Source organism: Littorina saxatilis, linkage group LG6 (assembly GCF_037325665.1).
Source record: "Littorina saxatilis isolate snail1 linkage group LG6, US_GU_Lsax_2.0, whole genome shotgun sequence".
NCBI classification, from domain to species: Eukaryota; Metazoa; Mollusca; class Gastropoda; order Littorinimorpha; family Littorinidae; genus Littorina; species Littorina saxatilis.
The window spans coordinates 3,634,128-3,661,680 of record NC_090250.1 but is presented as its reverse complement, the minus strand read 5'-3'; the positions used below and the strand labels follow the sequence as shown (position 1 = coordinate 3,661,680).

Here is a 27,553-nt window from a genome sequence, read left to right as displayed (position 1 = left end):
CAATGTAAGACTCCCTCCTTTTTAAGACCTTGTTTTCTCAGACTTTCTGTTCATGTCCTCTGTAAATTTACCCCCATTTTAAGACTCCCTTTTTTTAAGACCTGATTTTCTCAGATGTTTGGGGGTCTTTAAGGGGGGTTCCACTGTAGTTTAGAATCTTTTGTGTCAGCTTTTCAATTAGGCCAAAAAAAAAAATAGGTCTGTTTACAGTAACCCGACTGACCCTAGTTTTTTCGCGCGACCCTAGACTTTTTTTTGGCATTTGGGGGAAAAAAATAAAAAAAATAAAAAAAAGTCTTTGTTTTTTTGGCAAAATAACGTAAAAATATGGTTTTTTTGGGGGAAAAAAAAAATCCCGACCTACCGATCCTATTTTTTTGGCCTATGTTACCGTAAACAGACCTATTTTTTTTTTGGCCTTACTACCCTGGCTCTCTTGTTACATGCACTTACGTGTCCATGATCATTTTTCCCAGAAAAGAACAGGACATGCCAGGGTTTAATTTCCTTGTGTGTCCAAAATATTATATGGTTACACTAGTAGAAGCATTTCTCATCAATGTTCCTGATATGCTTTCCGCAATGTGTATTTATCTTTATATAACATGCACAACAGCTCAGTATATAAATATATCCATGCTTATTTATCGCTAATCACAGCTTATTGCTATTTGTGTAGATTACAATACATATTTTAGTCATCACTGCCTTTCACGCATATATATAATATAATGCTGCTGGTTTTTAAGGCGGTCTTTGATTGAGCCCGAAGTCGACTTTGCCAAGACTACGCGACGTCTTTTTACCGAAAACTCAGTGCTAAAGCTCCGTGCGGCCAGCTTCGCGAAGTATACTTGGCTTAGTCGACTTTGCCCAGTTAAGGACAGGCTTTAAATAAAGTGCACTGTGTAGATGTGTGAATAATCTCTTCTTCCGAAAGGGCAGGTTTTCTCGTCATATTCTGTCACTATTTTGTGGAAAACTACTAGAATTTACACACAAAAATTCTTTTCACATGAATTATGTGGCATGTAAATGAGACTGTGCCAAAAGGTCAGGTGTCATGTCTACTGTCCCGAATGACACACGATTGCTGACATTTCACCATTGCCAACAGAATAAACAAATAAGAAATAGGTAGAAAATGAATGTGAAAACTGACTTTAATTGTTGATCAGTATTTTCTATACCACTAACAAATAATCTACTTGCACATAGCTGTTTGGCAAATGTATGTTGCATGGGACACACTGACATGAAAGTGGAAGATGTTTTTCCCTCTAGAGAAACTACATATCAAGTTACACTTTTTGTGCTCTTCCATTCCAGTTGGCAATCAATTGTTAACGCATGTTATTAGAAAAAATAGAACGAAAACAGATTAGATAGAATGAAAAATGTACTGGTGATGTCATTTGGGACATACTGACATGAAAACGTCACCTTTTGGCACAGTCTCAAATGTGTGTGATGGTGTGCTCACTCTCTCTCTCATCTGTTTTCTTCACAAGCCGACGCAGATGACGTAAAAGCGATTGATGGTAAAGATACTTGCAAAAAGATTTGTGGGTTGTTTTGGTAATGGGTAGCACCCTTTATTTTCTGTCCTGTATTATTTTCTGCTTGGACCACTTCTTATTGTCAGTTGTTGGGAGGTGTCATTTTGTTCTGGTTCTGTTGCACAGCGGTACCTGCGACGAATGATCCCCCGTCGGACACACTGAAATTATCCCTGCATTGGCCTGTCATGACAGGTATATTTTGGTCACAATGACTACAGAGGGGGTGGTTTACAGTGGAACCTTCCTTTTGAATTAAAACAAATGAAGACTCCCTCCCTTTAAGACTTTGTTTTCTCAGATTTTTGGAGATTCGAAAACTTGGTTTTCTCAGATTTTTGGAGATTCGAAAACTTGGTTTTCTCAGATTTTTGGAGATTCGAAAACTTGATTTTCTCAGATTTTTGGAGATTCGAAAACTTGATTTTCTCAGATTTTTGGAGATTTGAAAACTTGGTTTTCTCAGATTTTTGGAGGTCTGAAACCTGATTTTGGGGGGGCAGATTTTTTTAGATCCTTAAAGGGAGGTTCCACTGTATTGGAAGGTTTACTTTCATCAGAGGGGTCTTATGTCGCAGGTGCCATGGTCCCCCGAGTGTATTTCTAGGGTTCTTTGATTTTTGCCTTCGACAGAAGGACGTGGTATCTTTTGCGTCTGGTGGAACGCTTTAGGAGTCTTTTAATTCGGCTTTCATTTTGTTTCCAGATTAAGTTTTTTTGTTGATTAGTGAGTGTGAGATTCAAAGCGAACCCACTCTCCAATTTCTCTTTGTCTTACAGACTGCATGACTTTGATAATAGCCTGTAAGTGATAGTTTGTGCATGAAGACAGAAAGGAATAAGAATTGAGTTACTGTACTTGGTAAATGTATCTTGTTGGAATGAAAAGTAACAGGTAAACATTATTTTACCAGCCAAAGTCTCATCATTCTCTCCACTTCTAACAACAAACAAGTCGCGTAAGGCGAAAATACAACATTTAGTCAAGCTGTCGAACTCACAGAATGAAACTGAACGCACTGCATTTTTGAGTCACTTGAGAAAAAGTGACTCTATGTAATCGGTCAGTGTTAGTCTGTCCGTAGACACCACCTTAACGTTGGACTTTTCTCGGAAACTATCAAAGCGATCGGGCTCATATTTTGTTTAGTCGTGACCTCCAATGACCTCTACACTTTAACGATGGTTTCGTTGACCTTTGACCTTTTTCAAGGTCACAGGTCAGCGTCAAAGGAAAAATTAGACATTTTATATCTTTGACAAAGTTCATCGGATGTGATTGAAACTTTGTAGGATTATTCTTTACATCAAAGTATTTACATCTGTAGCCTTTTACGAACGTTATCAGAAAAACAAGGGAGATAACTAGCCTTTTCTGTTCGGCAACACACAACTTAACGTTGGGCTTTTCTCGGAAACTATAAAAGTGACCGGGCTCAAATTTTATGTGAACGTGACTCATTGTGTTGTGAATAGCAATTTCTTCCTGTCCATCTGATGCCTCATATAATATTCAGAACTGCGAAAGTGACTCGATCGAGCGTTTGCTCTTCTTGTTTCAGCAAGACCGTATACTCGTAGCATCGTCAGTCCACCGCTCGTGGCAAAGACGGCAACATTGACAATCCAGAATAGCGCGGTAGTGGTTGCGCAGAGCAGGATAGCACGCTTTTCTGTATCTCTATTCTTTTTAACTTTCTGAGTTTGTTTTTAATCCGAACATATCATATCTATATGTTTTTGGAATCAGGAATCGACATGGAATGAGATCAACGTGTTTTTTAAATCGATTTTGGAAATTTAAATATAATCATAATTTTCATATTTTTAATTTTCAGAGCTTGTTTTTAATCTGAATATAACATATTTATATATTTTTGAAATCATAAAATGATGAAGAATAAGATGAAACTGTTTTTGGATCGTTTTATACAAAAAATATTTTAATTACAATTTTCAGATTTTTAATGACCAAAGTCATTAATTAATTTTTAAGCCTCCAAGCTGAAAGGCAATACCAAAGTCCGGCCTTCGTCGAAGATTGCTTGGCCAAAATCAGTTATAGTGGATTGATTAATCTTCTGAACTTCCTTCCATGGTGTCCAGCATTGTTTTCTGATATTCTGGACACAGGTCCACTTAGTATGCACTGAGTAGGGAAAAGGATTTCCTAAGTAATTCTACAATGACAGCCTTAGCATTTTGTTGTTGTTGAGCTATATAAAGATATTCCACCAAGAAATCAATCTGGATTGCAAGTGGAGGCACTTTTGTTTTCGTTTCATTGGCGATAGATACATTCTCCTCAAAGAGATTTAGCAAGAAATCAAGCTGAATTGAAACATGGGGCACATTCTCATGCAAAGAGAATCAAGCTGAATTAATGCAACATGGGGCACTTTCGTTTCAGATTCATTGGGGATTGGGAATTTTTTATTTTGTTGTTGCTCGTTTGTTTTTATTGTTCTGATATATATATATATGTTTTTACTGTAGCCTTTGAAAGTTGCGTCTTTGGGATGGACACGAAAAGCCTTGAGGGGTTGTTGCGCAGTATGGGACTGATGCAATCAGTATCATCTTGCTGAAAAGCTTGCAGGCCATCAGTGTTGGATACACTCAGGGTTGTTTTTTTGTTATGTTTTTTAATTTTTAATTTTGCCATGCACATCAGTACATACAACTTTCCATTACACTCAGGTTATTTTACAAGCTAATGCACTGATAGGCACGGGAAAGTGTTGTGCATTTACCCAGGCTTGGCTTTTATACAGTACGTTTCCTGTCCAATGCTATTGCTTTGTTGTTCCTTTTGAGCATAGCAGCGCTTGACAATTGCAGCGCAACTTGGTACAGACAGTGATGGCGCTAGTATTTTTCCAAACCGGTACGCAAACTTTTATGATGCAAACAGTCCAGGAAAAAACGGTAGGCTGGTCATTGGAACCAGTAAGAGTACTCAAAGTACTGGTTTTGTTGTTTTACCAGTGAAAAAAACCCGATAGTTCAAAAATCAACCAGTAGGTCAGACCGGCAGCCATTTTTGACTCACATGCGAAGCAAAAGTGAGTCTATGTACTCACCCGAGTCGTCCGTCCGTCCGGACGTCCGGAAAACTTTAACGTTGGATATTTCTTGGACACTATTCAGTCTATCAGTACCAAATTTGGCAAGATGGTGTATGATGACAAGGCCCCAAAAAACATACATAGCATCTTGACCTTGCGTCAAGGTCGCAGGGGCCATAAATGTTGCCTAAAAAACAGCTATTTTTCACATTTTTCCCATTTTCTCTGAAGTTTTTGAGATTCAATACCTCACCTATATATGATATATAGGGCAAAGTAAGCCCCATCTTTTGATACCAGTTTGGTTTACCTTGCTTCAAGGTCAAGGTCACAGGAGCTCTTCAAAGTTGGATTGTATACATATTTTGAAGTGACCTTGACCCTGAACTATGGAAGATATCTGTTTCAAACTTAAAAATTATGTGGGGCACATGTTATGCTTTCATCATGAGACACATTTGGTCACATATGATCAAGGTCAAGGTCACTTTGACCCTTATGAAATGTGACCAAAATAAGGTAGTGAACCACTAAAAGTGACCATATCTCATGGTAGAAAGAGCCAATAAGCACCATTGTACTTCCTATGTCTTGAATTAACAGCTTTGTGTTGCATGACCTTGGATGACCTTGACCTTGGGTCAAGGTCACATGTATTTTGGTAGGAAAAATGTGCAAAGCATGTGAGTCGTATGGGCTTTGCCCTTCTTGTTGTTCCGGTATTTTCTCATTTCAACTGGTAAAATACCGGTAATTACCGATTAACGCCAATACTGTACAGAGACAGGGGTTCTCTGTCATCCAGATGGGAAGATCACTGTACAGTGGTACAGGGGTTCTCTGTCATCCAGATGGGAAGATCACTGTACAGTGGTACAGGGGTTCTCTGTCATCCAGATGTGAAGATTACTGTACAGTGGTACAGGGGTTCTCTGTCATCCAGATGGGAAGATCACTGTACAGGGGTTCTCTGTCATCCAGATGGGAAGAGTACTGTACAGTGGTACAGGGGTTCTCTGTCATCCAGATGGGAAGATTACTGTACAGTGGTACAGGGGTTCTCTGTCATCCAGATGGGAAGATCACTGTACAGTGGTACAGGGGTTCTCTGTCATCCAGATGGGAAGATCACTGTACAGTGGTACAGGGGTTCTCTGTCATCCAGATGGGAAGATCACTGTACAGTGGTACAGGGGTTCTCTGTCATCCAGATGGGAAGAGTACTGTACAGGGGTTCTCTGTCATCCAGATGGGAAGATCACTGTACAGGGGTACAGGGGTTCTCTGTCATCCAGATGGGAAGATCACTGTACAGTGGTACCTGCCATGAAAGGACAGCCTTGGGACCAGCTGAATGTGTCCCTACATTGCAGGGGGCCTGTCATGACAGGTATATTTTGGTGTCCTCTTATAGGAGGGGCCACACATCGCAGGTACCACTGTCCTGTCTATCAAAAAGACTGTTTGTGGTGTAAAGGGCAATTTGTTTTCTGGCGCCTGTGGTGCTAGCATCACATTGTCACCCTTAGGTTTAATGACAGTCCCTGTCACTTGCAGGCAGCTGTAAAATTGAGGAAATAAAAGATGTACATATCTAAAAACAAACTTTCTTGTGCCTGTGCTACAGGTGTCGGTCATTGTCAGCTCATTAACAGATCAAGACACTCGCAAGCAGCTGGAAAATGGAAAGAAAATGCTGTCCTTTCTACATAATTATGTCTTTTTTTTTTAAATTCCTACTGTCAAAATGTGAGAAGCAGCTAGACCCAGACACTCGTAGGCAAATTGCAACAAAATGGGAAAGCAGCTGCTGTTCTTTCTCTGCATTATGTTAAAGTGAAAATTGTTCTGGTGCCTTTGATAAATGTGTTATTGTAAGGGGCAAGTCTTAGACCGGGACATGTATTGAAATGAAGCATTTTCTGGTGCCTGTGGTACAATGGAATCACCTTTTTAGAACCCTACCACCCGACCCAATTGAAGACACCCCCCCACCCCTTCTTAATTAAGACCTTGCTTACTCAGACTTTTTGATTGTTGCCCATTTTTGGAGGCGGGTTGTGTCACGTTGTCACCCTTGCAGACAGCTGTAAAATGAAAAAGACATGCTGTTCTGTCCCTGCAAAAGTGAGAGAAACAATTATTGTGCCTGTGGTTCCAATGTCACGTTGTCAGGAGCGGCAAGTCCCAGACTCTTGCAGACAGCTGTCCCTGACAGTGAATGGACCAGTCATCACTCAGGGTGGCACCGGTACCATACTTCGGTCAACCAGTGCCATGCTTCTGTGGGCTTGCACTGATTGGTCCTTGATTAATTTAGCCTGTCATCAGCCCATGGGTCTGGTCAGACGCTGTTAGTGAGATTTTCAGGCTTCTTTCCATGGACACCCCATTCACCGTCCCACTGCTGCCCGTATTGGAATCAGTAGAAAAAGTGTGTTTTGCTTCAGATATGCAAATGGACATTCGGTCACCCCTTCCACTATTGCTCAGCTAGGTATTAGGAAAATAAGTGGTTTTACTTGATACACAATTGAAACGCATATGATAAATAATGTTTGTACCGGACAAAAAGGTAAAATCACGCAACTTGAAATGAAGGGAAAAAAAGCGGTAATGAAACATCTTAACTTTATTGAGCGTACTTGATGTTATTAAGCACCGTTAGTGGTTCCTCCTCACCCATAAAATCTACCCTAGAGGCTGAGGGGAACACATGCCCACAGAGGCTTTGAAAGCGGTGATGGGGGGGGGGGGGGGGGTGAGGGGGGTTGTGGTTTGGATGTATTGATTAAGTTAAAGGCTGGGAGGCCGAGGCATGAAGCAGCTTTCATCAAAACTGTGATGGTTATAGTGGGAGGACAGCACAAGCTCCTGTGTGGTGTTGACAGGGGAATGTTGACAGGGGAATTTAAATCATCTGGTGGCTCGTCCAGCCTTCACTAATGTTGCATCAAGAGCTTTCCAGGCAATCTTCTGCTTTGTTTAGCTGTTTGCCTAGAGTTCACTCATGCCTACCGTCTCTATAAATAGTATCATGTTTAGCTACTTGACAGTGTAGCTTGTGTGTGTGTATTGGGGGGTGGGGGGGGGGGGGGGTAGGGCAGGGAAGGGTGTTGTGCAGTTTTTTGGATCTGTTGGAACTGCAAAGTAGCATAACAAAGAGCAAGTAAATATGACTTTGCAGACTTTAACTGGTACTCTGAGATAGTCTCAAAGGGGAATTGAGGTACTGTACAACAAATGTTGAAATACTTTTGGGGGCTAAGTTTACTTTGGGCACATTCTGTTGAAAGTTCAGATTTTCCACTAAGGCGCTGTTCGCCCCAACGTCTCATACTTTAATCTTCTTTGCAAGGAGCCATGAAGGAATTCTTAAACTTCACAGAATCCCTGAGAAAATGCCCTTTAGAGCATTTAAGAATGTCTGGGTGACTGGGGGGCTTCAATTGGTGGTAAATTGATTGGACAAGAACGACATTTGACTTTCATCACGTTCAATAGAATTTGTGGAACTACTAGGGCTGCTAGAGCAAAGAGTGCCAAATACTTGTCTGTCTGAGGTTGCATTATAAAGTGCGGTATGAATGTGGCATTTAGTGTGACCCTCTTTTGTGTGTGTGTGTGTGTGTGTGCTTGCGTGTGTGTGTGTGTGACTTGCTGACGTCTTTTGGGGGTTTAGATCACAGGTCATTGTTGGTAAGCCATGGATAAAAGATAATGATTGTACCCTCATGCACGTACGCATATACATCAAACTGAATTGTAGTATGGATTGAACTTTTCTGCTGTAAAAAAAACAAAAAAAAACATTTTTAACATCGCTACATTATTGGTTGGTCCAACATTTACTTTCTGCACGAAGGAATACCATGGCATGTAATTAAAGGTTGTCTTCAGAACAAAGCACTTTCCCTGATCAAAAGGTTTTGGTTTCATAGTTGGTATGGCTTTCGTGTGATTATCTTGGGTGTAATTATTTACCTTCAATCTTGGGTGTCATTATTTACCTTCAATCTTGGGTGTCATTATTTACCTTCAATCTTGGGTGTCATTATTTACCTTCAATCTTGGGTGTCATTATTTACCTTCAATCTTGGGTGTCATTATTTACCTTCTCTCACCTTGATTTCTTTGCACCTGGGGATCAAAGGCTTGCAGTCAGTGACCAGTAAGGATGGATTGTCTTAATTTGTACCTGTCTGGAATGGCTTCTCCCTTGCTGTCCCCCCCCCCCCCCCCCAACCCCGCGCTTCCTTGGTGTCCCCCTCCCTCCTTTCCTTGCCCTCCCTCTCCCCACTCTTTTAAAAACGAAAGAAAAAACCCAACAAACAACCCAAGCTTCATTAATGTGTCCCTCTTGAGACCCCACCCCCACCCCCACCCCCACCCCCACCACCACCCCCACTCCCACCCCCACCCCCACTCCCACCCCACACACACATAAAAAAAAATAAATAGTAAAAAAATAAACTTTGCCTTTCTCCATGCTTACTTTCAATGTGTGTGACCAAGAAGTTATTAGCTGTCTTTCTTTCTTTATTTGGTGTTTAACGTCGTTTTCAACCATTCACGGTTATATCGCGACAGGGAAAGGGGGGAGATGGGATAGGGGAAAGGGGGGAGATGGGATAGAGCCACTTGTTAATTGTTTCTTGTTCACAAAAGCACTAATCAAAAAATTGCTCCAGGGGCTTGCAACGTAGTACAATATATGACCTTACTGGGAGAATGCAAGTTTCCAGTACAAAGGACTAAACATTTCTTACATACTGCTTGACTAAAATCTTTACAAACATTGACTATATTCTATACAAGAAACACTTAACAAGGGTAATAAGTGAAGAATTTTATGGGTGAGAAAAGGAAAGTAAAAGGACTTTGGGGAGGCAGAAATAGAGAAGAAACAAGAAAAAGATCCTAATTAGGTTCACGGCATCGAGAGTGATGCGACCTTCTCTTAGAAGTTAGTAGAGAAGGCTCCCCCATCCACCACCCGGGGGACGCGCCTCTACGCCAATTAGGGGGCGCGAGGGTTATTAGCTGTGCGGAATAGCTTCTTCCTTTAATGTGCCCACCCAGAAAAAGAAGAAGAAGAATAAAACACTTTATGGTGGTCATGCTTTTACTGTATTTGATCATGGAAATATGAGATGTATGGAAATTCTTCTTTCTTGAATCCCCCTCCCTTGTCCCAGCCCTCTCCCCGCCCCTTGGCTCTCCTCCCACCTCCCTCCCCCCCCCCCCCAACTCAAAAAAAAAAAAAAAAAAAAATCCTCCTCTGCTTTTACTGTTTCTGATCATGAAGTTTTGTTATTGTTGTGTGTCATTGCCTTGTTGAGTTTGAATGAGAAATAAAAAGGCATGCGGAGAGGACATGAGTTTAGTTAACTGTCATTGTGTCGAAACTTGTTGCCGACAGCATAAGTCCTGAAATGTCAGGGTTTTGCAGCTTTCAGTATGAATATGATTGTTTTGCGTATGTTCTGTGGATGTTTTTTTAATCTTTTAATAGGCTCATCATGAGTGTGTGACTGTGTGTGTCCGTGTATGTGCGTGTGTGTGTGTGTGCATGTGCTTGCATATGTGTGTACATGTTTTTCTTTCAACCACAGACAGCTGTTACTTTGGTATCTGTTTTTATTTTTATTTTTGGGATTAAACATCCTCAGATTTCAGTGCTTTCTTGGGCTGATCTGTATTATATTTGTGTGATTTATTTCCAGGTTGTTGCATGACAGGAAAATGTGTCGAATTTGAACGTGCATGCATTACAGTGTTGTTTGTCGAAGCAAGACAACAGTTTGGAATATGTTGTCATTTGTAGGCAAAGAAAAAAGATGATGTAATGTAGTATTTTCCAATGTTGACTTAATTCTGTAGTTTTGCAGCAAAACGGACGTTTAACCTTTTCTGACTTCCTAGGCTACAGTGATGTTATCTTACAGAAGATTGTTACAGAAGATTTTTTCGGTACATTGCTACCTATGTTTGTGCCATGAATGTCAGTTGCCTGTATCGGGCATGTGTTATTTCTATTGTTTGTGTCTAAGCATCTACAAGAGCTTGCCTTATGTTTTTAAGTGTAAAGACATTCTATGCAAACTGAAGATCAGTTAAACGCATGCATGTTACATCACATTAACACACAGACACACATGGACATTGCTCACACGCACGCACACACACACACACTGGAAAAGAGTAAATTGTGAGAAATTATTGATTTTAAGTTAATTTTCCTCTGTTTTTCTTGCGGCAGAACTCAGCTAGATGGATAACATAATCCTGATTTTCTTGATGATTTCATGATGAAAAAATGATCTATTTTACCTTGATTTGTCTCTGTGTTTTTATTGCAGCAGAGGCTGATCGCAAACAAAATCATGATGAAAAAGCATTGATTTTGAGTTGACATGTATTTTGCATGTGGCAGATCTGATTGATGACAAAATCTTTATTATCATCATAAAATAATGATTTTCATCTTAAAATGACGTTGAGAAATGATAGATTTTAAGTTGATTGTGTTTTTGTTTAGGCACAATATATGATTTTAAGTCAATTATTCTGTGTGTTTTTGTTGCGGCATGATATATGATTTTAAGTTGATTATTCTCTGTGTTTTTGTTGTGACAGACCTGATCGTGGAAATGCTCGGAGTACTGGCCAGTTACAGCATCACGGTTAAAGAGTTGCGCTCTCTCTTCGCTTTCCTCAAGGGCAGGGAGGGCCAGTGGGTAGGTGTATTTAGGTGATCATTGTCGCTTTCCTCAAGGGCAGGGAGGGCCAGTGGGTAAGTGTGTTTTGGTGATCATGGTCGCTCTCTCTTCGCTTTCCTCAAGGTCAGGGAGGGCCAGTGGGTAAGTGTGTTTTGGTGATCATGGTCGCTCTCTCTTCGCTTTCTTCAAGGGCAGGGAGGGCCAGTGGGTAAGTGTGTTTTGGTGATCATGGTCGCTCTCTCTTCGCTTTCCTCAAGGTCAGGGAGGGCCAGTGGGTAAGTGTGTTTTGGTGATCATGGTCGCTCTCTCTTCGCTTTCCTCAAGGGCAGGGAGGGCCAGTGGGTAAGTGTGTTTTGGTGATCATGGTCGCTCTCTCTTCGCTTTCCTCAAGGGCAGGGAGGGCCGGTGAGTAAGTGTGTTTTGGTGATCATGGTCGCTCTCTCTTCGCTTTCCTCAAGGGCAGGGAGGGCCAGTGGGTAAGTGTGTTTTGGTGATCATGATCGCTCTCTCATCGCTTTGCTCAAAGGCAGGGAGGGCCGGTGGGTAAGTGTGTTTTGGTGACCATGGTCGCTCTCTCTTCGCTTTGCTCAAGGGCAGGGAGGGCCAGTGGGTAAGTGTGTTTTGGTGATCATGATCGATGACTGTCAGGGAACAGTGGAACCGCTCTTTTAAGACCCCCCCCCCCCCTCCCCCCAATTTAAGACTCCTTCCTTTTTGAGACCCTGTTTTCTCAGTCCTTCTGTTCATTGCCTTAGTAAATTTACCCCCATTTTAAGGCATCCTCCTTTGTTAGGGCCTGATTTTCTCAGATTTGTTGAAGTCTTAAAAGGGGGGTTCCACTGTACCTCATTTTAAGTCCTTCACAAATCTGAAAAAAAATCAGGTCTAAACGAGAAGGGAGTCTTATAATAGTGAGGGGGTGTCTTTAGAGGCAGTGGTTCTTCTGTACAGTGGAACCCCTCAGCTGAGACCTCCCAATTTATTTGACTCCCTCCATTTCAAGACCGTGTTTTCTCAGACTTTGTATTATCATAACCACTTTTTGAAGACTCCTTCCTTTTTAAGACCTGATTTTCTCAGATATTTGGGGGTCTTAAATTGGGGGCTCCACTGCATATAAAGATGTCTGAGATCACATCAAGACCACATCGAGACTGCATCTGGGCTCGGTCTGCTTGGAAATTATATACTACAGAAGGGGACTACTTTTGACATTACAGAAGGGGACTACTTTCAACTAGATTCAGACACTCTGTTTGGTGTGTGTGTGTGTGTGTGTGTGTGTGTGTGGGGGGGGGGGGGGTGGAGAGATGCTGAACTTGAGTTTAATCAATACTTAAAATGTTAAGAGTTCATATATCATTCCACAAGAAAGTAGTGTGAACAAGAGAGAATGGAACGAGCGTTAAAGGCATAAACAAACATTTTCAGGATACACAGAATTTTCCTTGCAAGAGTCTGTGTGTGTATTAAAAAAAAAAGCCCCTGTGTGTGTGAGACAGAGAGCATGCATGTGTGTGATGCTTGGAACATAGATCACAGATCAGCTGCCCTAATCATCGAACGCTGAAGAAGAAGAAGAAACTGCCCTAATAACATATTCTTTAATGCAGTTTTGTGTGCATCAGAGACAGTTTTCATTCATTTTTGACTCACATGCGAAGCAAAAGTGAGTCTATGTACTCACCCGAGTCGTCCGTCCGTCCGTCCGTCCGTCCGTCCGGCCGGCCGTCCGGAAAACTTTAACGTTGGATATTTCTTGGACACTATTCAGTCTATCAGTACCAAATTTGGCAAGATGGTGTATGATGACAAGGCCCCAAAAAACATACATAGCATCTTGACCTTGCTTCAAGGTCAAGGTCGCAGTGGCCATAAATGTTGTCTAAAAAACAGCTATTTTTTACATTTTTCCCATTTTCTCTGAAGTTTTTGAGATTGAATACCTCACCTATATATGATATATAGGGCAAAGTAAGCCCCATCTTTTGATACCAGTTTGGTTTACCTTGCTTCAAGGTCAAGGTCACAGGAGCTCTTCAAAGTTGGATTGTATACATATTTTGAAGTGACCTTGACCCTGAACTATGGAAGATAACTGTTTCAAACTTAAAAATTATGTGGGGCACATGTTATGCTTTCATCATGAGACACATTTGGTCACATATGATCAAGGTCAAGGTCACTTTGACCCTTATGAAATGTGACCAAAATAAGGTAGTGAACCACTAAAAGTGACCATATCTCATGGTAGAAAGGGCCAATAAGCACCATTGTACTTCCTATGTCTTGAATTAACAGCTTTGTGTTGCATGACCTTGGATGACCTTGACCTTGGGTCAAGGTCACATGTATTTTGGTAGGAAAAATGTGTAAAGCAGTTCTTGGTGTATGATGTCATTGCTAGGTTTAGTTATTTGTATTTATTTAGTTGTTTAGTAAAGGTCAAGGTCAAGCATGTGAGTCGTATGGGCTTTGCCCTTCTTGTTAATTGTGTATGTAACACCTGCCATGGCTTCAGACCTGAGAAACTGCAAGAGAGCTGCAGAGACATTGCAAAATAGTTTTTATTGTATTTGCGTAACATTTTTCAGGGCTTGAGAGCAGAGACTCATCATATTCAAGAGGGCTCATCATATTTGTGTAACAGGTGCCGGGTCTTGAGAACAGAGAAATTTTATGAGAGGGCTTATCATATTTGTTTAACTTTTGTCGGGGCTTGAGAGCAGAGAAATTGCATGAGAGGGCTCATCTTATTTGTTTAAAAAGACTTGCCTTTGGGCTTGAGAGCAGAGACATTACACAATAGTTTTCATTGTACATGTAATCGTGTAACACTCTTGCCAGCACTTGAGAACAGACACAGACAGCATAACTCACAACAAGCAAGAAGGGTGCATTTGTGTTTTGGTGGGGTAATCCGATTAGCTGGTCATTGGGACTAGCTTGTGGCTAAAGGGCCTGAGGGGAGGGAACTCCCTGATTCCTATTGACAAGTTAAGCCTCCTGTTTAGCCTCTGATGATATCAGCCTCCCTCGGTGATGTTACTGTCTGTTTGTTACTGTCTGTTTGTTACTGTCTGTTTGTTACTGAGAGTTTGTATTTTATGGATTGAAAGGGGGAAGAGAGAGGTGGGATTGTGGAGGGAGGGGGGGGGGGGGGGGTAGGGATTGGGGTTAGAGGGATTTTAGTTGGGGTGCGGAGTGGGGAAGGGATGCCTAAGGTGAAAAGACTGAACTTGTGTTTTTTCGCATTTAGTCAAGTTTTCACTAAATGTTTCAACATAGACCAGGAAATAAGACGAGGGTATTGGTGTATTTTGTTAAAAAATGTGAGCTTAAAAAAAATTGTGTGTTCTGCAAATTAACATGTATGTATATTACTTGGACTTTTTGCACATTTTTGTTTTCTTTTCCAGTAAGTGGCAAGTGGGAGGGGGAGGGGGGGGGAGTAAATTGAATAATGTATGCTTTCAGACAGTATTAAAAAGGCTGCACTAGAAAACTAGAAATCAGACCCACAGTATTAGCTTAACCAGCTGTGCTGGTGACAGACCAGTGCACTGAGCTAGATTGTAGATTCTGTCCTTATCTTTATCATCAGCAGTCAAGGCAAATTAATGTGTCAGTGGGCAAATGAGTTTTTATTAGCTCTGTCTGCGGTTCATAGCTTTAGGGCACAGACAGATTCTATTGGCCAATAATTGGGGTGAGGAGGTCAATTTGGGGCATTCGCTTCAGCAGTCAGTTCATTTGTAGCTGGTTGGTATAGCATCTTTATTGTAATCAATAAGGTTGTTTTGGTCCGTTCGTTTCTAGCTGGTTTATCGCATCTTTATTGTAATCAATAAGGTTGTTTCCGACTGCCTATTTTGGCCACTTAGACCTGTTGATGTGTTATGGTTTAGAGTGTTTGCACAGTGGAACCCTTCTTTCAAGACTCCTAGACCCCCCGCGGGTTAGGGGGAAGAAGGTAATATATTGTACTACGTTGCAAGCCCCTGGAGCAAATTTTTTGATTAGTGCTTTTGTGAACAAGAAACAATTGACAAGTGGCTCTATCCCATCTCCCCCCCTTTCCCCGTCGCGATATAACCTTCGTGGTTGAAAACGACGTTAAACACCAAATAAAGAAAAGAAAGACTCCTAGAACTGTACCCACGGAATACGCGCGATATAAGCCTCATATTTAGATTTATGACTCCGTCCCTTTTCAAGACTCTGTTTTAACCTCTGTACATTTACCCCCATTGTTAGACTTCCTCCCTGTGAAGAACCAACTTTCTCAGAGTTGTGCAAGTCTTGGAAGGGGGGTTCCACTGTTTATTCATAGACAACTGATGTTACAGAAGAAAAAGATGAGAAAAACTGACCAATGAGTGGCTGACTCGCTAGAGACAAACTGGCCAATGAGTGGCTGACTCGCTAGAGACAAACTGGCCAATGAGTGGCTGACTCGCTAGAGACAAACTGGCCAATGAGTGGCTGACTCGCTAGAGACAAACTGGCCAATGAGTGGCTGACTCGCTAGAGACAAACTGGCCAATGAGTGGCTGACTCGCTAGAGACAAACTGGCCAATGAGTGGCTGACTCGCTAGAGACAAACTGGCCGATGAGTGGCTAACTCGCTAGAGACAAACTGGCCGATGAGTGGCTGACTCGCTAGAGACAAACTGGCCGATGAGTGGCTGACTCGCTAGAGACAAACTGGCCGATGAGTGGCTGACTCGCTAGAGACAAACTGGCCAATGAGTGGCTGACTCGCTAGAGACAAACTGGCCAATGAGTGGCTGACTCGCTAGAGACAAACTGGCCAATGAGTGGCTGACTCGCTAGAGACAAACTGGCCAATGAGTGGCTGACTCGCTAGAGACAAACTGGCCAATGAGTGGCTGACTCGCTAGAGACAAACTGGCCAATGAGTGGCTGACTCGCTAGAGACAAACTGGCCAATGAGTGGCTGACTCGCTAGAGACAAACTGGCCAATGAGTGGCTGACTCGCTAGAGACAAACTGGCCAATGAGTGGCTGACTCGCTAGAGACAAACTGGCCAATGAGTGGCTGACTCGCTAGAGACAAACTGGCCAATGAGTGGCTAACTCGCTAGAGACAAACTGGCCAATGAGTGGCTAACTCGCTAGAGACAAACTGCCCAATGAGTGGCTAACTCGCTAGAGACAAACTGGCCAATGAGTGGCTAACTCGCTAGAGACAAACTGGCCAATGAGTGGCTAACTCGCTAGAGACAAACTGGCCAATGAGTGGCTAACTCGCAAGAGACAAACTGGCCAATGAGTGGCTAACTCGCTAGAGAAATAAACTAATGTACATTGGTACCTGTCATGCAAGCTTGCCCTTTTTGACATGTAGTGGAGCCCCCCTTTGGAGACCCCCTGATTTCAGACTCCCTCCATTTTAAGACTTTTCTCAGATTTTCTGTTCATCACCTCTGTAAATGTATCCCCCTTGCAAGATTCCCTCCTTTTTAAGAACTGATTTTCTCAGATATCTTTGAGGTTTTAATTAAAAGGAAGGTTCTATTGTACATTGTTTCAATTTGCAGACAGACAACGGTAGGTTTCCTTGCTGTAATGTCAAGCTTCTTTTATTGAAGAAGTCACTCACATTGTGCCCCCTCATAGGTCATCAGTTCGTGGCGGAAGCTAGAGTGAGCAATGTGGCTTTTCAGTTCCAACTAAAACACAAAGGCTAGATACAAAAGCAAACCAACAAAATGTAAAAAGGAGTAATTGTCAAGGAAACCTGTCAGAAATAATAGGGTAGGTAGGTTGAATTTCTTAACATTTTTGAAGAGCACTCAAGTATAATATTAGTCTGTGTGAAAAAAAAAAAAAAAAAATTTGTTTGTTTGTTTTTGTAATGGGAAGAAGTGTGGGGTTGGCAGGAAAAAAATAGGTTGGGTTTTGCAACCACAGAATTTTGTTTTTAGGCATGTTCTAAAGTTACAGTGGAACCCCCCTCTTAAACCCACAATTTAAGACTTCCTCCTCCTTCAGACCTTGCGTTTTCAGGTTTACCCTGCGTAGCCTCTGTCAATCAATACCCCCATTGTAAGACTCCCTCCTTTATAAAAACTGAATTTATCAGATTGTTTTAGGTCAGAAAGCCTCTGTCAATGTACCCCCATTTTAAGAGTCCCTCCTTTATAAAACCTGAATTTCTCAGATTTTTTTAAGTCTGAAAAGGGGGGTTCCAATGTAGCACCTTCTTGTGCAACCATTTACGATGGTGTAGTTGAAAAGAATGGCACCCTTGTGGTCAGAATTACTTGTACTGTTAGTGTGTCAGTCCTGAGACACTTGAAGAAACCGATCCTCAGATGCTGTGGTCGGATTCACTACTTAAGGAAGGGGGCAATCAAGTGGGTTCCATTGTCACCATCACAAATATGATTGTGTGTGTTGTCTTGTGTGTCATCTTGGCCTTGGCCTAGATGAACGCTGAAGAAGAAGAAGAAGTCTCAACTCAGACACCCAGTGAAACTTATCGACTTATTTCTGGAACCCCCCTTTCAAGACCCCCCCCCCCCCCCCCCCCCCTCCCCCCCCCCCCCCCCCCCCCCCCCCCCCCCCCCCACCTATGTCCCAGTAATGACTCCCTTCCTTTTAAGACTGTTACCAGAAATTCTGTTCATATCCATTGTAAACTTACCCCTATTTTAAGACTTACTCCTGTTAAGATCAGATTTTTTCAGATTGTTTTAGGTCTTAAAACGGGGATTCCAATGTATGACTGGCTCAAGAATGACTGAGCGCTTTGAATGTAGAAGCGAGCAAAATAAGCCCCATTACAACTGTTGATGTTGTTTCTACCCCGACACTCAGTAAAATAGATCATCAGATGCTTTAGAGTGATTCAGTACTTTTGGAAGAATTAAACTCTATCGTTGCTGTCACAGTTTGTTGATGTCATTTCAATCAAGACATAAGGTGAAACTGATTAGTACATGCTTCAGAGTGTTACAGCTAGTACTTTACGAAGAAGTACGCTCCATTGTAACTGTATTAATTTGTCGATGTCGTTTCAGCCTAGATGTTCGGTCAAACTAATCGTCAGATTCTTCAGAGTGATTGAGTACTTTTCAAAGAAGAACAAGCTCAATGCATTCTAACCGTCAAACTTTGTTCATTTTGTTTCAGCCGAGACACTCTGTGAAACTGATCAGCGTTCTGCGCCAGATGCCTCAGCGATCGGGACCAGATGAGTTTTTCAGCTTTCCTGGCAGGAAGGGCTCGGTAAGTGGGGTTTGTCTGCAGGCTAGGATCCAAGCTTGAACTGCACGCACACTCGAAACTGGGTGACTGCTGGGAAGCAACTAACAGGGAGGAAAAAGGAAGGAATACAAAAAGAAAGGGGTGGGGGTGGGGGTGGGGTGGGGTGGGGGCGTCAAGGAAATGGAAGTTGATGGGATGGAAAGGGGGGGGGGGGGGGGGGGGGGAGAAGGGGGCACAAAGAGAAAGGGGAAAAAAAGCAACTAACAAGAAAAAAAAAGGGATACAAAAAGAAAGAGGTGGGGGTGGGGCGATTCTGGAATAGAAGTTGGTATAAAGGGAGGGGGGGGGGGGGGGGCGATTCTGGAATAGAAGTTGGTATAAAGGGAGGGGGGGGGGGGGGGTGATTCTGGAATAGAAGTTGGTATAAAGGGAGGGGGGGGGGGGCGATTCTGGAATAGAAGTTGGTATAAAGGGAGGTGGGGTGGGGGCGATTCTGGAATAGAAGTTGGTATAAAGGGAGGGGGGGGGGCGATTCTGGAATAGAAGTTGGTATAAAGGGAGGGGGGGGGGGGGCGATTCTGGAATAGAAGTTGGTATAAAGGGAGGGGGGGGGGGGGGGCGATTCTGGAATAGAAGTTGGTATAAAGGGAGGGGGGGGGGGGCGATTCTGGAATAGAAGTTGGTATAAAGGGAGGGGGGGGGGGGGGCGATTCTGGAATAGAAGTTGGTATAAAGGGAGGTGGGGTGGGGGCGATTCTGGAATAGAAGTTGGTATAAAGGGAGGGGGGGGGGGGGGCGATTCTGGAATAGAAGTTGGTATAAAGGGAGGTGGGGTGGGGGCGATTCTGGAATAGAAGTTGGTATAAGGGGATGGGGGGGGGGGGGGGGAGGGGGGTAAAATAAGGGGACAAAGGAAAGATTGGAGGGTAAGGCACAAAGGCTGATACCTGTATTAACTAATGCCCCCCTACTACCTGCTCCCCCTCCCCCCTATCTTGGTAAAAAAAAAAAAAGAGAGAAAAGAAAAGCAAGGTGGTTGGGAATAAAGGGGTGTGGGAGGGGTGTGTGGGAGGGCGGGGGGTGTGGGAAGGGGGAAATTGAATCTAGAAGGAATTGCATGTGTATTGGAAATTGGTCCACTGCTGAGAGGCTAAATCGTTTCAGGCATGTTCCTTCACTCAGCTGGAGGTGATGTGTAGGTAGGAAGGAATAAGATTGAAAGGGGGGGGGGGGGGGGGGGGGGGTAGTGGGCTAAGGTGGAATGATGGAAAAGGGTTAAAGTGGGGTTAAGTATTGGAAATGGGGGATGTCAAGGGATTTTTCTGTGGGGGGGAGGGGGATGTGAGATAAGCAGGGGGGGGGGGGGGGGGAGTTAAGTGAAAAGGGGTTGATTGTATCAGGGAAACATAATAGCTGATGTTGGGGGGATGAGGTGTACCAAGACTGAAGAGGATAGAAGAGCAGAAGTAACTTCCAGTGAGAGATAGGGGTTGGTGGGAACCAAACAAATGTACAGTATATGTTTTGCAAGCAAGGAATAGACTATTTTAGTTGTTACTTTAAAGAATAGGGGGTACGTGGAGTGTTTGTGTGTGTGTGTGTGTGTGCATGTGTGTGTGTGCACACACATGTGTGGGTGTGTATGTGTGTGCAAACATGTATGGGTGTGTGTTTGTGTCTGTGTGGACATGTACATGTGTACTAAATGAATTAAATTTGAGCATTGTGATTGATATAACAGTACACTCAAACATATCAACCATTCCCTTCTGAAAAACAACAACAGATTCTGATGGAAGTAAAAATGAAGCATGCATTGTTTGTCACACAGCATATAGCCCTGCCCTGAAGCATGCATTGTTTGTCACACAGCATATAGCCCTACCCCCAATCAAGACCTGGCCGTCACAAAACGGCTGGACCTTCTCCTGTTGGCTGAGACTGGATCCTGTCACCGGCGCCAATGTGGAGAGGGAGAAACCCTACATCTACTGGTCAGAGCTTGCACTTCGGCTATTATTGTTAATGATTAAATGATACCAATGCATGGACAGCCTGGCGGTGACCTTACAGTTAATTTTGTACTGCTGATATGTTAAAGTCACCGAGAAAAACTTTGTCCTCAAAATTCTTTGTTACTTCCTCGGGAGACTTGCAGAAGAAGTGACAGAATGTTTTTTTGGCGACATTGATACGTTATGACTTTTTTTTTAACTTTGTTTGGCTTTTGACGTCAGATTTCACTTCGAAAGAGAGTGTCAAAAAGAGACGTCTTGTTTTTGTGTGTGATCGGTACCATATGTCTTTAACAGGAGAAAATAACAAGCAAAGTAAACAACAGACAAGGGAACAAGTAACCAACCAACTAATCAACCCAAACCAATTGCATTCATACTATATTCATACTTGTGCAGTTTCCGGACAAGCAAAGGCATCGGCTACTCAGCACACTTTGTCGGCGAGTCGCTGATAATCACGGCAATGAAGGTCAAAGGCAAGGGGTTCCAGCACTGCGTCAAGTACGAGTTTGTCCCTCGCAAGGTCAGTCCTTTTCAACGGTCTATGTCATCTTTATACAGTAGAACCTCCCATTTAAGACCCCCCCCCCCCCAATTTAAGTCTCCTCCCTTTTTAAGACCATACTTTTTTAGATTGTGTGTGTGCATAACATCTGTGAATATGCTCCTATTTGAAAACTCCCTTTTTAAGACCGTACTTTTTTAGATTGTGTGTGTGCATAACATCTGTGAATATACCCCTATTTGAAAACTCTCTCCCTTTTTAAGACCGTACTTTGTTAGATTGTGTGTGTGCATAACATCTGTGAATATACCCCTATTTGAAAACTCTCTCCCTTTTTAAGACCGTACTTTGTTAGATTGTGTGTGTGCATAACATCTGTGAATATACCCCAATTTGAAAACTCTCTCCCTTTTTAAGACCTGATTTTCTCAGATTTTTATTTATGTTAACATGCTTTTTGTATCCCAGAACTATCTATCTCTTGATTCATTTTGAACTCATGAGAGAAATAAAAATAGCTCAGGTCTAGAAGACCTTTTTAGGTCAAAGCGGAACTTAGCACTTGGGTGTTGTTTTTTCTGTTACTTGTCATGACATTTATGAGTTTGACTGATTGACTGACGTTTGTGTTGTGTGATTTCATGACTGAGTTGTGTGTTGTGTGGTTATAGTGGTACATGGTGACGCTGGTACACGTGTACAATCGGTGGAGTCGCTCCGAGATCCGGGCCTATGTGGATGGTCAGCTGGTCTCCTCCACAGACATGTCGTGGCTCGTGTCCACCAGCGATGTGAGTGATCAGCATACACATGGATGCATGCATACACATAAATAGAGACAGACAGACAGACACATGCACGTTCGTGCACACAGATATAAAGTCTTGATGAACAAACGGGCAGACATGCACACCTACACCTTCACATCGATAAACACTCACAGATATGTAGAAACACACACACTCAAACACACACACCACACCACACCACACCACACCACACCACACCACACCACACCACACCACACCACACCACACACACACACACACACACACTCACACACACCGCACCGCAACGCGCAATGCACCGCAACCCAACGCACATACATACATACACATATATATACACACACCCTCCCTAACACATACAAACACACATACACACACACATACCCCCGACACACACCTACACACACACACACTCACGTGATGCTTGAGGGGCCACTAGGGCAGGTTCCACTGTAACATAGAGCTGTTTTCTCTTTTAGAGGTTCTCCACTGTATGCCGGACCTTTCATGGCAGGCCATTGTGCAATGTAGAGACTCTTTTGGCAGGTACCTCTGTACACATTTTAATGTATGTATGTTTGTTGACAGCCGTTTGACAAGTGCTACCTGGGGTCAAGCATGGACGGAGACGCAGAGAACATGTTCTGCGGTCAAATGTCCACCGTCTACCTGTTCAGTGAGGCCTTGCTGCCTCAGCAAATTCACGCGGCCTACCTGCAGGGTCCTGGATACAAGGTCAGTACACATTTCATGCATGACATGTTATGTATCAATTGAACATTGGATTTTGTATCTTTGAGCCATGTGATGTCAGAGCCTGACTAAAACTCATACTGAGGTGGCTGAACGAGACTACAAAAGAGTGCATGGTTGTGTACATTCAATCGTAAAAATCTCCAAAGGAATTCCAACGAAAATGGATTGACTTTTGACTAAAATATAAAATTTGACTCTGATCTCGACATTCATTGTTCACCTAGACCGCTAGCTTAGTCTCGGAGAACAAGAACTGTCTATGTGAGTACTAGACCGCTAGCTTAGTCTCGGAGAACAAGAACTGTCTATGTGAGTACTAGACCGCTAGCTTAGTCTCGGAGAACAAGAACTGTCTATGTGAGTACTAGACCGCTAGCTTAGTCTCGGAGAACAAGAACTGTCTATGTGAGTACTAGACCGCTAGCTTAGTCTCGGAGAACAAGAACTGTCTATGTGAGTACTAGACCGCTAGCTTAGTCTCGGAGAACAAGAACTGTCTATGTGAGTACTAGACCGCTAGCTTAGTCTCGGAGAACAAGAACTGTCTATGTGAGTACTAGACCGCTAGCTTAGTCTCGGAGAACAAGAACTGTCTATGTGAGTACTAGACCGCTAGCTTAGTCTCGGAGAACAAGAACTGTCTATGTGAGTACTAGACCGCTAGCTTAGTCTCGGAGAACAAGAACTGTCTATGTGAGTACTAGACCGCTAGCTTAGTCTCGGAGAACAAAAACTGTCTATGTGAGTACTAGACCGCTAGCTTAGTCTCGGAGAACAAGAACTGTCTATGTGAGTACTAGACCGCTAGCTTAGTCTCGGAGAACAAAAACTGTCTATGTGAGTACTAGACCGCTAGCTTAGTCTCGGAGAACAAGAACTGTCTATGTGAGTACTAGACCGCTAGCTTAGTCTCGGAGAACAAGAACTGTCTATGTGAGTACTAGACCGCTAGCTTAGTCTCGGAGAACAAGAACTGTCTATGTGAGTACTAGACCGCTAGCTTAGTCTCGGAGAACAAGAACTGTCTATGTGAGTACTAGACCGCTAGCTTAGTCTCGGAGAACAAAAACTGTCTATGTGAGTACTAGACCGCTAGCTTAGTCTCGGAGAACAAGAACTGTCTATGTGAGTACTAGACCGCTAGCTTAGTCTCGGAGAACAAAAACTGTCTATGTGAGTAAAATGTCATATTTTGGCCTCTTTGTGTGTCTGTTGTTTGTGTGTGTGTGTGTGCGTGCATGCGTCATGCATGTGTGTGTGACACTTCTTTCGCCTTCAACAAGGTGAGTATTCAGGTAAAGCAATGAAAATAGAACAATATAACGGTGTCATGTTAAGCCATCCTAATTGTATTTATAAATGTTGAAGGACCTTATGGGGGCTATGTTAACTCCTTTTCTCTGACAGAACATGGCTTCTTTGTAAAATCAAATGCATTCTTTCCCATACAGAGCCAGTTTAGATTTGACAATGAGAGTGTCGCGTCATTGGGAGAAACAGCAGCAAGGGTAAATCACTCTAACTGTTGTGCACGTTTTATAGAACACTTGTTAGCCCTGGAGTTTTGTGCGGTGCTTTTGTTCTGCTGTGGTGTAGGACTTTTGATTTTAGCATTTCTTGTGCTCCTTAATGACTTCTTTATTTTGTTTCTTTTCTTTTCGTTATTTTGTTTCTGTATTTAATGTAATGTATTGGTATTTGTTGTTTGATATCTTTAATATCTTTTATTTTTGGTTGTTAAATTAAATCTCTTGGTATTTCTGGTGCTTTTTACATTTAGTCAAGTTTTAACATAGAGGGGGAATCGAGACGAGGGTCATGGTGTATGTGTGTGTGTGTGTAGAGCGATTCAGAGTAAACTACTGGACCGATCTTTATGAAATTTGAAATGAGAGTTCCTGGGTATGATATCCCCGGACGTTTTTTTCATTTTTTTGATAAATGTCTTTAATGACGTCATATCCGGCTTTTTGTAAAAGTTGAGGCGGCACTGTCACACCCTCATTTTTCAATCAAATTGATTGAAATTTTGGCCAAGCAATCTTCGACGAAGGCCGGACTTCGGTATTGCATTTCAGCTTGGTGGCTTAAAAATTAATTAATGACTTTGGTCATTAAAAATCTGAAAATTGTAAAAAAAAAATTTTTTTTATAAAACGATCCAAATTTACGTTCATCTTATTCTTCATCATTTTCTGATTCCAAAAACATATAAATATGTTATATTTGGATTAAAAACAAGCTCTGAAAATTAAATATAATTAAAATTATGATCAAAATTAAATTTTCGAAATCAATTTAAAAACACTTTCATCTTATTCCTTGTCGGTTCCTGATTCCAAAAACATATAGATATGATATGTTTGGATTAAAAACACGCTCAGAAAGTTAAAACGAAGAGAGGTACAGTAAAGCGTGCTATGAAGCACAGCGCAACCGCTACCGCGCCAAACAGGCTCGTCACTTTCACTGCCTTTTGCACTAGCGGCGGACTACGTTCAATTTCATTCTGTGAGTTCCACAGCTTGACTAAATGTAGTAATTTCGCCCTACGCTACTTGTTTTTTTTCACTTTGTACGTTTGGGTTTCTTTATTTTATTGTTTTTAATTTATTGGTACTTCTTGTGCTTCTTTCATTTCTGTTGGTTTATTTGATTTAATTTTATTTATTCATATTTCTGGTGCTTTTTACATTTAGTCAAGTTTTGACTAAATGTTTTAACATAGAGGGGGGAATCGAGACGAGGGTCATGGTGTATGTGTGTGTGTGTGTGTGTGTCTGTGTGTGTGTGTAGAACGATTCAGAGTAAACTACTGGACTGATCTTTATGAAATTTTTTATGAGAGTTCCCAGAGTTTTTTTTTAATTTTTCCGATAAATGTCTTTGATGACGTCATATCCGGCATTTTGTAAAAGTTGAGGCGGCACTGTCACACCCTCATTTTTCAATAGAATTGATTGAAAGTTTGGCCAAACAATCTTGGACGAAGGCCGGACTTTGGTATTGCATTTCAGCTTGGAGGCTTAAAAATTATTTAATTAATGAATTTTTTTTTATATAAAACGATCCAAAATTACGTTTATCGTATTCTTCATCATTTTTTTATTCCAAAAACATATAAATATGTTATATTCGTATTAAAAACAAGCTCTTAAAAATTAAAAATATAAAAATGATTAAAATTACATTTCCGAAATCGATTTAAAAACAATTTCATCTTATTCCTTGTCCGTTCCTGATTCCAAAAACATATCGATATGATATGTTTGGATTAAAAACACGTTCAGAGAGTTAAAAAAATAGAGATTGTCACGTTTTAAAGTCAAATGAATGACCTAAAACGGTCAATTACTGCTAACTGACTAACCACACCACGATCCACTCTCGCAGTCACACAAAAAAGTTAGAAACAACAAAAGTATAAGTTCTAGACGTCTGTTTTTATACACTAACTCTCCACCTCCCTCTTCTCGTGAAGCCAAAAGTGTTTTTACGACCAAGTCGTAAAACTAACAATGAAGACAACTGACCAAAGCCAGTTAAAGTTTATGAAATAATAAGAACACGCTGAACCGTGTAAAGTTAGAAAACACTTAGCTGCTCTGTAAAAAGTCTTAGCCTGTACAGGCGTTAACACTCCACGTTGTCACAACTCAAAGTTCGTCATAAAGGGTTAGAAAGATGACAAGGTGGGGGGGGGGCGTTTACGCATGGGTGCACTCAACTCTCGGTGTAGCCAGGGTCCATTCGATGAAACGCAGTGGAGCAGTGGAGCATACAGGTGAAAGTTGGAGCAACACCAGTAACAGCCGTAGAACAAAGGACAGCAACAGTGTAGCCCGTCTTCTACAGCAAACAGGTAGCAGCCAGGTAGCAAACGTCCAGCAAACGTACAGCAACACCTCCAGCAACAACCAGCAACGTCAACCAGCAACAAGCGGCGTCAACCAGCAACAACAAGCTGAAACAAGAGCAATTGGTACAGTGACCATGGCAACAATCCCCCTTTTACCACCTTTAAACATATCTAACTTCCCCCTTCAGCGAGCACGTGGTACCTGCAAGGATAGACTTTTAATAACAACTCAAGACATTTTCTCCGCCTCTCCATATCTGCAAAAACCATATACAGATTACAATTTAGCGTTATAATGAGCAAGTTATAGGCTATCATGGAGAAACAAAACAGAGTTTACATTTCACAAACATTGACCGGTCACCAGCGTAAAATAACGGCTAATTACCTCAACAGCTCGTAAAATGTAGCTCTCCCAAGCAAACCGCTTGAATATTTGGCTCCCGCTCGTCAGCAAAAGTATGTAGCCAAATCCCTCCGTCCTAAGCCTTCTGTGTATTGCACTAACATCAGAAGCCCGTTGGTAGACCTAAACCAGTCTTGCAACGCGTTGGAATCCTCCAAATCTTAGTCACGGAAACACACCAGACCTCTGTCTGCAAAAGCATGTAGAAAAAGAAAGACAGAAGAGATTGGGAAGAAAGACCATGTGATCTCCCAGACCAATCAGCAGTCGCCTATCCCGGGACAAGTGATCTTCCTGACCAATCACTGGTCGCCTACCAAACACACCTATAGCATGCTTGGAACACGTGTTCTAAACCGTGAGCGAAGAATCACCCGATATGAGCCCGCACGGTTTCCACGTGAATTTCGTGCTCTCAGCCAAAACTTTTCCGCAATGCGGTATGGCCAGCACACAGGCGCATTACGTTGCAATTTGAGAAAGGCGCCCAACCAAGAGTTTCTTTCTCAAACGTGTCACTGAAACCGTGACAGAGATATAGAAAAGCGTGCTATCCTCCTCAGCGCAACCGCTACCGCGCTTTTCTGGATTGTTAATTTCACTGCCTTTGCCACGAGCGGTGGACAGACGATGCT

General features: G+C 42.3%; 2 protein-coding genes across 2 annotated transcripts in view; both read left to right on the top strand.

The window, feature by feature from the left end:
- The window catches only part of LOC138968333 (transmembrane protein 33-like), a 62,508-nt gene extending 47,021 nt beyond the window's left edge, over positions 1–15,487 (top strand). Inside the window, exon 8 of the transcript XR_011456138.1 lies at positions 15,323–15,487. The gene's annotated coding sequence lies outside the window, so the exon portion shown is untranslated. The remainder of the gene's footprint in view (positions 1–15,322) is intronic.
- The window catches only part of LOC138968325 (neurobeachin-like), a gene marked incomplete in the record, with an annotated part of 320,875 nt that overhangs the window by 10,337 nt on the left and 282,985 nt on the right, over positions 1–27,553 (top strand). Inside the window, 7 exon segments of the mRNA XM_070340879.1 lie at positions 11,267–11,367; positions 18,512–18,607; positions 20,459–20,580; positions 21,001–21,127; positions 21,781–21,900; positions 22,486–22,632; positions 24,105–24,161. Coding sequence (XP_070196980.1) covers positions 11,267–11,367; positions 18,512–18,607; positions 20,459–20,580; positions 21,001–21,127; positions 21,781–21,900; positions 22,486–22,632; positions 24,105–24,161 — 770 coding nt within the window.